Source organism: Myripristis murdjan, chromosome 5 (genome assembly GCF_902150065.1).
Source record: "Myripristis murdjan chromosome 5, fMyrMur1.1, whole genome shotgun sequence".
Classification (NCBI taxonomy): Eukaryota; Metazoa; Chordata; class Actinopteri; order Holocentriformes; family Holocentridae; genus Myripristis; species Myripristis murdjan.
The window spans coordinates 31,362,857-31,377,635 of NC_043984.1; the positions used below are offsets into that span (position 1 = coordinate 31,362,857).

Here is a 14,779-nt window from a genome sequence, read left to right on the forward strand (position 1 = left end):
ACACAGGGTTGTACTTAGGTTATTCTGTTGTACTCAGATCTTATTCTGTTATACTTAGATCTTATTCTTTATTTCTATTTTTTTATTTACTTAATTTGTAATCTGTGGATACTGCTGAAGAAAATGTGAATTTCCTGCGGGATGAATAAAGTATCTACCTACCTACCTACCTACCTACCTACCTCTTGTTATTAAGGGTTCATTTGTTGTTTGTGTCCAAAGCGCAGCAAGTTCCGTGCCTGTTGCGTTTACGGCTTTCGTCCTTGAATGTCGGAGTTTGCGCCGAGTCCTCGAAGGCAGCATCATTTCCTGTTCTAACGCTGTATCGTCAGAACAAGCCAAAGACAGTTTAATGTATTTTCCGCCCAGTTATCTGCCTGACAGTTTGTTGCATCTTGTTTACCGAGTTATGACTGACTAGCAAGCGCCACAGCGATGTTTTGGAAATATTTCGACGCGGTTGGACGACTCGAAAATCCAGCGGGCTCTACGAGCGAGGTAATGTTAGCATTCAAGCTAACGTGTAGCTGGCTAACTTCTTACCTAGCAAAACTGACGTTGACAGCTTGGCTCGTTGTCGGAGCTGACAGGCGTTTGTACGCATGCCAAAACACGAAAATATCATGTAAGCTCCACCGTGAGGAACACACTTTAAGCCGTAAAAAGCCACAGTAATAAACCGGCGTTAGCGTCCGTTGTTGCTCCTCCAACAAGTGGTCTTTTATTTTGTTGTGGGTGCTTGTGGAAACCACTCACTCAAAGTCAGAGCGCCTTCAGAAATGGAGCTTAACTGTGTAAAAATGACTCATATCACCTAACTAACACTATCTAATGGAGTGTTTGCTGTTTGTTGGATTGTGCCAAACTCAATCCAACCCCCCCTTCGCCTTACTGTAGATAGCTGCTAATGTCAGGAGTTACATAATGCCCATTGGTAATCTTATTCCTTGGCAGTGGTTATCACGCTGTCCTATTTTTGCCCCGATTTCACCCGTTTTTTTTTTTTTTTTTACGATGACAGATTGGGACAGATTGTGTGTGGGGGTGTGTCTCCAACCCAGCAGGTCTGGATGAGTCAGGGCAGATTTACTCTCCCCTATAAGAGGCTTACACACACACAGAGGCACAGCACAAATTAGACAGCAGACCTGTAGCATCAGTTTGATCACTGTATCGCTTAACCAAACATGTAGGCTGTGACTTTGTCTATTACAGATGCTGCAAGGTGGATCAAAGACTATCAACACTTCTTGAAAAGGGAATTTTAATTTTAACAATGGGAATATCTGTTTCATTGCGAACTAAATGCCAAACAGTACTCAGAGCTGTATTCACTGTTTTTCATTCTCCAACGAGGTGTGACAGGTGTCAGCCAAATAACAGGGTTAGTAAGAGGCCGCTGCTGCAGGTGCAGGTGTTGATGAGACTACAAAAGTATTTGACACGGTAAAGGGAATAGTTTTCAGAATTATGACACCACAGGCCGACTACAGACAAACTGGATTGGGAAAGTGATGGATGTACTTTTAACCGTTCCTTGGTAGAGCCTCACCAAAAGCTGCATTTCAAGATTCACAAAGCTAGGGTTGCTATTCAGAGACAATTTGTGTCCAAGGTCAGCACACAAAGACGCATCATCTGGTGCAATGCGAACAAAATCTGGAGAACTAAGCAATAGGCCTAGAAAAAAGTTTCATGGCTTTTTTTTTTTTTTTAAGCTTTTTTTTCTACATCTGGAGTTTGTCATGAAGTCAGACATCTTGGTGGCCCTAATTAGCTGGCATTCAGTGTGTATTGAAGGTAGATTTTCACCTCCTCAGTTTCTCACAAACTGGAGTCTTTGCTTCTCTAAGTGAAGTCCGGTATCTGCTGCACACAGTTCAGCATGCAGGATGGCAGCAGGACAAGGAGGAGTGAAGCTGCTCTGAAGGACAAGAGAGGCCCTAGGTCCAATTAGCTGCTTGATATTCATATATTTGGTGATTCTATTTTGTCTGCCCACACTTTATACTTATATTTTTCTGTCTGTCTTTACTTTTGTTCTTACTTTCATTGTCAGTCATTGCAGGCTCCCTCCCATCTGTCTGACTGTGCATAGACAAACCACATCAGCTGTCTGCAGGAAGCTTTTCCCTTTATTAAAAGAGGAACCTGTCACTTTCCTCTGGAGAGCATATAATTATGCTGCCCCTCAAACAGACATGCACCCATCTGGGGTGACAGGCAAGAGCGCTGGAAACTCATGCAGACTTTTAGGTTTGAAATGTTGGTGACTCAAATAAAGATGTGCCAATTACCCATGCTGGTAGTGCACAATGTGCCAATTTCAGGCGCAAATAGGATATTTGTCTTGAAAGTTCTTCTAGTTTCCTTGTGCCACATGTAATGTGCCAGTGCCTGAAGCAGAGTAACTTGATTTTTTTTTCTTTTTTGACTCATTACATGATGTTTGATCATTCCAAAGGGGGACAAGAATACTTTCATTCGTGATGCTTTCTCTTGCCCCCAAACTTATGATCTAGGATCTACACTGGTCAGTAGAAATAATTTATGTGTTTATTCCCTTGTAACAACCAGTACTTAAAGTCAGTATTCAGAGTTGACAGTGGAAAGTGTTTCTTATGCATCCCTGGTTTAAGCTACATGTTCTGTGGCTCAGGAATTGAGTGATACAACTCAGTGAAGGCGCATTCGTGATGTTCAGATCTCATATTTCTCATGGAGAAAAGGCAAATTAGGGTTTGTGCCCGGGCTTTCTAAGTATAAATAGATGCATGCAGAAGGATATAAATAGTGCAGTTCAGTTCAAACATTTCGGTAAGATCCAAAGAGGCTTAGTTAGAGGTTTAAAAAAAAAAAAAAACACACACACACATGCCTGTAATGTTTCAGAATAAAATTGGAAAAAAAATGATGAAACTCCCACACACTCCTCAGTGCTGCTCATTACTGTAATTTATAAACATTTTAATGTTAAACCGTCATCAAGACATTTGCAGAAACCAGAATTAAGATGACTTAACAACCGGCGAACAACATGTGTCAAGAAAAGGTGCAAGATTAGAAGAAATAGCCTACAAATCAGAGTAGGTTTTTTTTACACTTAATTTGACAGGAATGATCTGAAATCTCTTTACATCTGAATTCTTTCGCTGTATAGAGGACCTGATTACACCTTCAGCTTGCACCTTGTCCTCCTCTATTCTGTTAATCTCAGAGAAGGAAGCCATGCTTATAAAAGTGAAAGGACAACAGTGCATTTCCCCCACAAATACAATCAAAGAAATGCCAAACTGCACGTTTGCACACAGGTGTAGAGTGCCTAAAACGAAAGTAAAATTCAAGTAGTCACAGTGCCTTCCACACTGTGCAATCCACCAGCAAAACATGGTTACCATCCAATAAGGAAGACGACTGGGTGTCCAAGTGATGACTGGTTAACTGTCAAAGTAGCTTTCAGGCAAAACACGCTTATAACCAAATTTTACCATCACAACCACAAAGGGAGGACCAGCAGCAGATTTATGGAGCCAAGGCTTACACACAGTTCTGTACGGCTGCATAATTAAATGTGTACATCTGCTAGTTACAACTAGCAATTGTAGAATTTTAATTAATTTGATTTTACTTTTATTTACCTGGCATAGGTTGGTGGAGCACAAGATCACTAAGATTACTTATAATGAGTATAATATGTCTCAAAACTATTAGCAGTATAATTTTCAACATAATTTGTATTCATGTGGTTTTGATCATATTTAAATTTCCCCATTAGGTAATGTCTAGATGTCAAGCTTGTCTTCCCGGGGTCCCAGACAGCATATCTTATAGCTCACATGGACAAAAAAAACCAAGCGTGTTTTATACAATGACTGTCAATGCTGTCTGGTATTTCAGTTTTCTACTTCAAAAACGTAGTTCACCATCTTACACTGCCTTGCAATGTGATGCATTCATGCCTTGTATTCACAAAACATTTGTCCTTGAGTAGGAAATATGAAGAGGAATTCACAACAGAAACCATCTTTAAGTACAGTAAAAAAAAAAAAAAAATGGCTCGCTCTTCCTCTTCTAGTAATTGCATATAAACAGAGCAAGTTTTTGTCTGTTTCCTGGCAGTGTTAACCGGCATTCAGCTAAATATCTGAAATCTCCAAATGAAGAACAAGTAGGCAAGACTGGCAGGGAGTCAGCGGGTTCAACAACAAAGTAACCTCAGCACAAAATAACTCCTGGAATGCACTGAACATCACATATTGATGATATATGACAGTGTGAGGGTATCCGAGGGTGGAATTTTCCTTCTCTGAGGTTTAGTGTATCCCATACTGTTACGCAGTCTGTAGCACTCGTATAGTCCATCTAGCCTGACTGGTTTCTCTCCTGTGTCTGTCCTCCAGTGAGCGACATGGACAGCTCTGTCACCCTGTGGCAGTTCCTTCTCCAGCTGCTATTGGATTCTAGTAACGAGCAGCTGATCTGCTGGACCAATGAGGAGGGGGAGTTCAAACTGCTGCAGGCAGAGGAGGTGGCCAGGCTATGGGGAGCCCGCAAGAACAAGCCCAACATGAACTATGACAAGCTCAGCAGAGCTCTCAGATACTACTATGACAAGGTAATCGCATCAGATCAACCCATCTCTCCTACAAGACAGAAACACGCTGCCCTGTATTTGATGTCAGACCTCAGTTTTTTTTTTTGTTTTTTTTTTTTTGGTACAGAACTTTCACTTCAGACAGGTAGTGTAACAGCCTGGAGTCCCGCACCGTATCAGAAAATAAAGACGGACACACATCCCTTTTGCTCCAAAGTGCAAAAATGCAAAACTCAGCAAACATTTGAGTCATGTGACCACCTGTGTGTCAGAGGGATTAATGCCAAACCCCCCCTCATAAGATCCCACCTTCTCTGTCCATAGAACGTTAATGGCTGTCAGGGTGAGATTTGCTCCTACCCTCTGCAGAATAAAGACAACTAGTATAGCAAATGCATTTTTTGAATGTGATTCATTTTTGTTTTCAGATTTATGTTGATAGATCTAGCACCAAATTAAATGTGCACAAGGTCTTTTTATTCTTTACCAACAGTTTGAGGGGCATTTCGGTGAGCCATCCATTCTGCTACTTTTGTTGGGCTGCATACAACCACTACTACTACTGCTAATAACAACAATGATAATGAGAATAATGATAAAATCTTAACTCCTGCAAGTCTTAAATCGTAGGAGCATCTATTTTTGTCATTTGCTGGAAATTTAATATATTCTGGAATTTATAGACAACAAATGAAGTTTCAGGTCAGGAGTTAGGATTTGTTTTGCTGTACAACTGAAAAAAAAAATCCTAAAATTAACCATTCCATGCCTCATCCTAGTTTTCTTGAACATTATGTTTTTTTTCAGGTGCTGAAAACTAAACAAAAGGCAATGTATCATTCTTCTGAATTCAGAGAAAAAATAGAAGAAAATGCAGTTTGTCATTACTGTGCAAAGACTTGGAAGACACTGTTTTTTTTCTGTTTTACTTTTTGGATGAATGACACCCCCTCAGAACATATCTAACAGCAGCTTACTGTCAATCGATGTGTTATTGTTTGCTACTGCTCAGGCCCCTCGCAAAGCGAGCCAAAGCATGACGGCTGTGTCTCAGCACTCTGTCTCCCACTCTGCTTGTGGTTTGGCTTAAACACAGCCGACCCTGTGGGCGTTCTGGGCTGGGTTGCTCTGCTATGTTTGGCTGCAGCATGATTGGCTGCTAGTTTGGTACAGACAGGAAGGATGGAGCTGTCCCACGCAGAAGGCTTTTCTGTGGTCTTAGTTTGCTATTTTTTGCTCTCTGTGCCTCTCTGGCCCCTACTTCCTCTGTGGTAGAGGACTAATACCTGAGCTACAGAATTATTTGTGCTGTTTTCTCCCTGCTTTGACTGTCAGAGGTAAAGATGAGAATGAAGGATTTGTTTTCTTCCTACCTTATGCACAAAGAAGGTCAACCTATTTTTTTATGATTTGCAATAATATTTGTTTCTCTGTCTTCTTTGCAGAATATCATAAAGAAGGTGAATGGTCAGAAGTTTGTCTATCGCTTTGTGTCCTACCCTGATATCCTGAAAGGAGATGTTGCTACTCGGACAGAGGGCGGGGATGTGCTTGTGGGGGGTGTCCCGCTGCTGTCGGAGAGGGGGGACAACACCCTACAGGAGGGTGAGTGCGGGGACCGGAGCAAAGCGGGAGTCAGCTCAGTGACTTCAGGTTCCAGCACCAAGCAGTCGAGCCGCAACGACTACATCCACTCCGGCCTGTACACCTCCTTTACCCTGACATCACTGCAAAACGGACGCCAGCTCTTCAAGTCTATCAAGATGGAGAACCCAGCAGAGAAGATGGGTGACAGGAGAGGCACCAGCACTGCAGCCCAGACCCAGGAGGCGTCGCCGCAGCACCCTCAGCCGCCACAGCCCACCGTGTCACCGTCCGTCATCAAGTTTGGAAACAGCCCTCCGAAGCCAACGCAGCCTCCTCAGGTTGCCATAGAGGTGGCCCTGATGCCCAACCAAACTTTGTATCCTCTCCAAGCTCCACCTCCAAGGAACGAGGACATGACCGCACACTCCTCGCTGCTGCCTCCGTCAGCCTATTCATTTGAACACATCCGCCCATCGGAAACGCAGTTCAGCCTATCAGACCTGACCTCGCCAAGCCCCTCCCCAAGCATAGTGCCTGATTCCTGCCAGGAGCTGGTGATCGACAGCGACATCGAGTCCATCTCCTCTCTGCCCACAGAAACTCAGTCTCAGGAGGCCAAGGCTAGTAACCACAAAAACTATTACACACAAATCCTAAAATCTGAACCACTTTATTCTCTAAAGATGTGTTACCTTTTTTGTTTGAACAATTGAGTTTTTTTTTTTATACACACACACACACATACAGTCAGTGTCCACTTCATTAGGTCCACTTTATTGTGTAGTTTTAGAAAGTACTGTAGTATTTTTAACATTGTGAACACACAAAATTAGTGGCACCCCTACTATCAAAGCAATCACTCTTATCTTTATTAATTGACCCAACCATTGTAGTAGAATAACAAACGTGAGACACTCTTCACAGTTGTGAGAGTCAGTGTACTTAATTTCTGCTATAAATAGAAACCCTCTTCTAGAAATCATCTGTCTCCGTCTGTCTTGTAGGTGGAAAGTGGCAGTGGTCAGTCTGGAGGCGAGCCAGCTGCAGTGGAGGCTGACACCAGTTCATCTTCAGTGAGCAGCAGCACCACAGGCAGCACTCAGAGCTCTGGAAAGACGCGCAAGCCGCCAAAAATCTTGCAGCTCAGCCCGCCAACTCTGCTGGTCACCACCTCCGACTTCTCACCCAGGAACCTCTGCAGCCCCTCGCTGCCTACTGCCTCTCTCACACCAGCAATGCTGCAGGTATGAGCTCAGCTGAACTTGGTGGTAAAGTGAGCTTTCCTTGAGATTGTAACACTTCAGTAGCCACTGACGTAAACATAATAAATACATTTTAAAACAAACAAACAAAAAAAAAAAAAAAAAAAACAGGAAAATATATAACACAAGGTGGTGGCAGCAAGGATCAAGGCTCCAACGTAGCAGAATAACAAAGTAGAAAATCAGTAAAAAGACAGCAGAGGCTATTTTTATAGATAACAAAATGGAGTATAACAGTTTTTAAAATGTATGATTCTGTATATGGATTTGACTTTTTTGAGGGCATGATTCAATTTGATAACTGCATTGCTTCTCAGGAGGTTTGGAAGGGAAATCAGCACAAGAAACTACTGTGTACATCATTACCTCTAAACTTTAAAAAAAAAAAAAAAAAAAAAAACAGGAACATTAATTCTTGATTTAAACAAGGATTTTTTTTTTTTTTGACTGATTGAATGGTAATTGGTCTGCTGATTAGAGACAAAATTTTAACAAAAAAACATGCTTTTTGGGCATAACATCGGGACATTCTCATATATGCTCTCATTTGTATGGGCATTATGCAAAGTGACCTAGGAAAAATTGCAACAGAAACTCTTTCAACTTTTTTAGTCTCATAAGTATGTTGCTTATAACATATCAAAAGTCCTAAGAAATCCCAGTGGTGGAAAGTATTGAAAAATGCTGAAATAGGTGATGTCCCAATTTCCCATTGACACCCATGTTAAAACAATGATTTATGTAAACTAGGCAAAAAGTTCTGCACCGCTTTTTCAGTCTAAAATTTTTCCCCTTTATTTATACCCAATAGTGTTTTATCTTATACCGTTGTAAAGCCTGATTCGTCCTCTTTCCAATGAGATACAACTTGTAAATCCTGCATTTCTGGAATGAGTGACACCGGTAATTGTGTGGGAAGCGAGCAAATTTTTTTTGGACAAAATCCCCTGCAATATTTTTTCAGTCGATCATTTCTGTCATTTAACAATACCGATTGGTGTTGTCTTTTATACCGTTAGAAAGCCTGAGTAGTCCCCTTTTCAATGAGAAATAAATTGTAAGGATTGTCAATCGATTGGTATGACCAACATGGCTAAACATGTCCCCTCACCCCCTTTTTGAGGGGAGCAAAATCCCATTCAGTGTGTTTTCAGTTGATCATTTCTCCCCTTAGTGTGAGGTTCACCCCTTTCTTTTCATAAAATACATATGCTATAAGGATTTCCTTTTGCACAAGCACTATACTGCATCCGGACTTAAGACAAGAAAACATAAACTAGGCAAAAAAAGTTCTGCACCACTTTTTCAGTCTGTAATTTCTCCCCTTTATTTATACCCAATAGTGTTGTATCTTATACCGTTGTAAAGCCTGATTCATCCTCTTTCCAGACTTACAGTTATACCCTATTGTAAAGGGGACTGGCATTCCAACAGTATAACTCACAAATCCAATCGGTCTTATCACAGGGGAGAAATGATCAACTGAAAACACTGAATGGGATTTTGCTCCTCTCAAAAAGGGGGGGCGGGGACATGTTTAGCCATGTTGGTCATACCAATCGATTGACAATCCTTACAACTTATTTCTCAATGAAAAGGGGACTAATCAGGCTTTCTGACGGTATAAAAGACAACACCAGTCGGTATTGTTTAATGGGAGAAATGATTAACTGAAAAAATATTGCAGGGGATTTTGTCCAAAAAAAAATTGGTCGCTTCCCACACAATTACCAGTGTCACTCATTCCAGAAATGCAGGATCCTTACAAGTTGTATCTCATTGGAAAGAGGACGAATCAGGCTTTACAACGGTATAAGATAAAACACTATTGGGTATAAATAAAGGGGAGAAATTATAGACTGAAAAAGCGGTGCAGAACTTTTTGCCTAGTTTACATAAATCATTGTTTTAACATGGGTGTCAATGGGAAATTGGGACATCACCTATTTCAGCATTTTTCAATACTTTCCACCACTAGGATTTCTTAGGACTTTTGATATGTTATAAGCAACATACTTATGAGACTAAAAAAGTTGAAAGAGTTTCTGTTGCAATTTTTCCTAGGTTCACCCCCTTTTTGTCACAAAATGCCTATACAACATAGCTTAAGATGGTTTGTGTTTATGGACGTATTTAATACAATGCAAGTTTGATTCTTTTAAGTGTTTGGGGTGCCTGAAGATGAGCTGTGGACAGAATTGGCACAAAATGTCACTATTTGCTGTTCCTGACCAGCAGGTGGTAGCAGTGTAAAGCAGTAAACTGTGACGCAATGCTCCCTGCCCTTGGTATGTCTTGTATTCGTGACGTTTTAATTGTTACTGGCAATGTTGTTTGCAGACCACATGACAGCGTGTGCTACTGTATGGCGCTTAGGACTCTATTAGATCTGCTGGTTTGGACAATGCTGTTATTCTTCTGTCCCTCCCAGGCGGGTCAGGTCTGGTCATGAGATCCTTCCTCAGACCACCAGTCCCCTCACACACATATCTTGTGCCCAGGGTCAACTGGATTTTCCTGGCAGTTGTTGATTAAATCTATTCTCCCCTCCCAGTTTTGCCCTCTCCTTTCAGTGATCAACTTGAAATAGGTTATATCCTCATAACAATGTACAGTTCAGAAGAAGTGGGTACTTGATGGTCAGTATTGATATTCTTGGGTTGAAACTGCTCCAGTGTTCAACTTCTTGAAGTTGGACCATTTTCATCCCAACATTTCACTCAGCAAAAGCACTAGTAGCAGTGGTAATGTCCCCAGAATGTTATTTTTGTCAGAATGGAAAAGCAGCAGAAACAGCGGACCATGGTTTGGTTGTAATCCAGTCATAATGTACATGCAGTGTAAACAGACTAAAATGAGATGCAGATTTTTAAAGTACAGCCATGGCAGAGCAACCATTTTCAGTTGAAGGTTGGGCATACAGTGATGCAATTTCAAAAATCAAAATTGATCCTGAGTCTTTTTTCTTCTGTCTTCTTCAGACTCCCACTCTGTTGCTGACTCCCAGTCCTCTGCTGTCCAACATCCACTTTTGGAGCACGCTCAGTCCCGTTGCTCCGCTCAGCCCAGCCACGCGGCGCCAGGGAGGCCACCTATTCCAAGTCAGTACATGTACCATACATTCTCCATCATCATCATCATCATCACCAAACAGTGTCTTTTACAGCCTTCATACAGTCGTGACAAACCTGGAAATCCAGTACATTTGAAAATATAATTTCCAGGCCCTGGAAAAGTTTTGAAAAATTATTTTTTTCCTAAAAGCTGTGGAAAAGTCTGAGTAATCTGTGAATAGCAGGATCAGATCTGTTAAAGAAACACTGACCAATTTAAAAAAACAGCACATGGTAGAGCCATTGTGATGGCACTGTAGGATGTGCGTTGTGTTTTCATAGATCTCTACAAAAATACTGTCCATATTTTTGGTCTAAAAAAAAAAAAAAAACTTTCTAGACACTTATATATATAGTGTCTACTATATATATATATATATAATATATATATATATATAGTATTTAAAATAAAGGATAACTTTTAAGATATATATTGTTAAAACACCTTTTCAGTGGCAGCCCTGAAAGTAGTTCCTTACAGTCATGGAACTGAAGCTACACTTTATGCTGAAGTCATGGGAAAGTCATTAAAAAAGGGTATAAACACAGCTTTTAATCCGTGTTTCTCTAATGTGTCCTAACACACTCTACTCTGCTCTGTTCCAGTTTCCATCGGTCCTCACCCCCCAGTTCCAGATCCCGGTGCACAGTCTGGACGGCACCAACACGCCAGGCCCCATCTCCCCTGACCCCCAGAAAACATAGGAGTAACCCCCTCCACCGTTGACCCTGAAAACCTGACTTTCCCTTCCACCTTCGACTTTTGCTCCCAGATATAGGACACTGATCTGGGAGTTGAGTCACTGCCATTCCCACCACTGTCGTGCCTCTAATTTTGGATGAAGATATTAGCTCCCTGCCACAGAATTCACACTACAATCAAACATATGGAGGGAGAATTCGGAAATATCCTAGCAGTCCATGTTCATGGATGGGGGTAACACATTCAGTTGGTTCAGCATCATTGTGAGGATGCGGTTTTAAATACACACACACACACACACACACATACACTGATGTGATAATTCCTTACATACGTTTGTATTCAATTCCTCTGGCCTCTTGGGCTCCTCAGCTATTGGAAAGAAGGAGGAATTTCCATGGCAACTGTTCGCTGTATGTGGATTGGACACTGAGCAGCCAGAAATATGCTTCATATTTGAACAGACAGACCAGTGGGATTTCAGACATCTGAACCTGTCCTTTTGTAGAATTTCCTTCTCAACTTGTGCAACCGTGCTACCATCAAAGAAAGACTTACTAGGCTCTACCCTTTTTCTGCTCTGCTGACAATGATTCTGTTGTTGCTCTGTGTGCTTTTAAATGTTTTAACCAGCTGTCCTTAACTTCCCCCTTTGCTCTTGTTGAAGGGCATTATTTTTAACCTGATAACTTGCATGTTTACCTAAAACTTATCTTTTACCCAGCTCTCAGCCTGAAGTTAAATGTCAAGCCTTGCCTCTCCTGCCTGAGTGTACAGTGCTAGATACTCTGGAAACTAATGAGCTGGCGAACAATAGCCATAGCCATATCCAATAGGACCCTTACCATAACTGTCTTACCGTGACATGTGGCCATATCAGAGCTAAACCTTAAACATACCTCCTCAATAGGTTGCTGTATGCCCTCACACCTACTGTACGTGCAGTAGAATAGTCCTGAAAGCCAGCATAGCCTGGTCTGTCTCCAGCCAGTAGACTCTCAGGTATGAACCAGAGACAGTGAAGCCATAACCCTTGCTGTGCATGCACACTGTGAGAGACTTGGTTGATGGTTTGCTTTATTTTGACCGTTGATGGGCAGTGCAAGAGGTTTGCATTCTATCTGTGTAGCTGTCTGCAGCTATGAAGTTTTGACCAGATGACTCATGTATGTGTCACTGATTTTCTGTTGCCTTTGGTAACATTGCATTGTTTTTTGGAGTTAACAGCTTGCTGGCAACATTTAGCCCAGCCGTATGTCACATTTAATTTGAGCAGTGAGCAGCTTTGAGTGGCTGGAGTCAACTCCTTGTCCCTTTTTGTGCTTGAATAACTATTCACAATACTCACATCACAAAGGCAACAACAAGTGTGGAAATTTGATGGCTGTCGACGGCCGATGACTGATGGTTCAGTTTTCTTCTAAGTTTGTTGACTGCCTGCATGTCGGCCAAGTTTCCCTCATCACTCAGCTCTATAGCAAATGCCTGGACTTCTGATGATTTCTTGCTCACAGTGTGAATGCACGGTTACCTAAACTCCTTCCCTTCTAGTGGCTAGATTCCTAACAGTCTAGCCTTAAGCTTGACCTAGCCTTAGCCATGTGTAATGCATTAACCTTTAACCCCAGCTGGATTTTGCAGAAAATTGTTATAGAGCACTTCAGCACCTCCCTTGCCATATAAATCCCTTTGTAGAGGTTTCAGCCAAGAAATAATTAAGCCCCATTTTTTAAAATGACTTTGAAGCCATATGTCTGAGACAGACTAAAAAAGTAAGATACTACACCTCTATGCCATTGAACATGTGGAATTAGTAATCAAACTTGTTTACATATGATAGTTGGATAGGACGGTCACGATAACAGTGTCTGTCCAAGTGTCACGCTCGAACCCAGGGATGGACGACCAGCGAATCTTCTAGGGGGGAAAGTTATGCTCATTTTTACTCCACTAACAGACGCGTGCCCCCTTAACCTACAATCAGTCATAATGATACGGTGCCTTACAGCCTAGCCCAAGTTTATCTCACACAATTTAACAGGTAATATAGATAAACAAGACGTAACTCCTGTTTAGGTCTAATGTTTTCTATGCCATATCTTTGCTTAGACCAAACCAGAGCCCCGGAAGTTGTGAGAAGAGCTTCAGAGGGATTTTTATGTGTTGAGACTCCAGTGCAGCTCATGACAGTTTGATTTCGCTGATTGTTGTCCAGTACCTCCCAGGTGCTGCCGTTTTCTTTGGGATGCGTCACTGTACAGACAAACGACAACAAGTGATATGCACACCATGGAAGTTTTGCAAGGCCGTGTTGTGTTTGAGTCGCGGTCCAGGCCTGCAGCACATGTACACGGTGGATTTATCTCTCACCACCTCTCGGCCCCGTCTCTCTCCTACCTGCTTAAATGTTTGTGATCACAGATCTTCTCGGAAAGTATATATATATATATATATATACAGTAACTTGTTTATCATTCTTATGTTTGTTTAATCTCCTTTTATTTTCCTGTAACACCAATAGAATTTGAAGATTAATTTCTATTTTTGTAACAGCCAGATAGTGAGAAGTAGCTATTTTTGGGTTTTCTGTTAGCCAACATTTGATTTAATGTTCTGTTTGTGCATGTGTTTTTCTTTATGTTGTTTTCCTCCTCTGTATTTGGGAAGTGGCTGTTCCATGGTGGCATTAGCTATTTTGGGAATCAAAGCCTTATGAGGAAAAATCTAAATCCATGTTTTATATGTAAAGTGTTTTGATAGTGTTGCTATTGTAAATGCAGATGTTGTGGTGAAACGTTTGCACTTAAAATTTTTGGGGTTCCTGTAATATTGGATTCTATCACTTTTCTACAACTCAGATTTCCTGTCCTCTTTGAAGAGATTATGTTGACATTTGCATATTATAAGAAGTATTGTATATTTTCCCAAAGGGAGCTTAAAATTATGCACTAAGTACTTTATACTGCAAAACAAAGAGTAAAATCTAATCTTTTATATATCAAATGGCAGATTTACAATGATTTTTAATTAGGCCCTACAACAGTAGGTTATTTTATGTAAATATATGAATTTGTAGTCATCAAACTAGAATTGGTAAGTTATACTGTATTTTCCAGTAGGTTTGATAAGAACAATGAAATAGCTGGATAATGATTCGGAGGCCTACCCAAAAGTTTTCTCCATCAAGTCCTCTTGGACTCAAATCAGTTGCGTATTTTTTTATTTTTTTTTTTTTTAATTTTTGTCCTCTGATGACGTATTTCCTTGACCTTTCCTTGAAATGTAAAATTTAGTTTTTAAAATGAATGGCACACATCGACTTTGCTTCTACAGTTCTTGCTTTGTTCTGTCCATTTCTATATTCGTTTGATACTTTACAAATGTTTACAAGCTACTTGTCTTAAGTGGTGTATTGATGTGTGAGAGGCGTAGAGGAAGTGTTTATATCTGAACAGATGGTGAGACCAATAAAAAAAAACTGATCTCTCTCTAACATACTGTGTCTCTTAGTCTTGACTGT

At 41.0% G+C, this 14,779-nt stretch overlaps 1 protein-coding gene across 1 annotated transcript; it reads left to right on the top strand.

Annotated features, from left to right (window-relative positions):
- The first annotated feature begins 292 nt into the window (after positions 1 to 292).
- Positions 293 to 14,752, top strand: elk4 (ETS transcription factor ELK4). Its single transcript, XM_030051561.1, has 6 exons — positions 293 to 498; positions 4,401 to 4,615; positions 6,040 to 6,801; positions 7,186 to 7,425; positions 10,425 to 10,544; positions 11,163 to 14,752. The coding sequence occupies exons 2-6, from the start codon at positions 4,409 to 4,411 to the stop codon at positions 11,259 to 11,261; spliced, it is 1,428 nt and encodes a 475-aa protein (XP_029907421.1). The 5' UTR covers positions 293 to 498; positions 4,401 to 4,408; the 3' UTR covers positions 11,262 to 14,752.
- Positions 14,753 to 14,779: the final 27 nt, after the last annotated feature.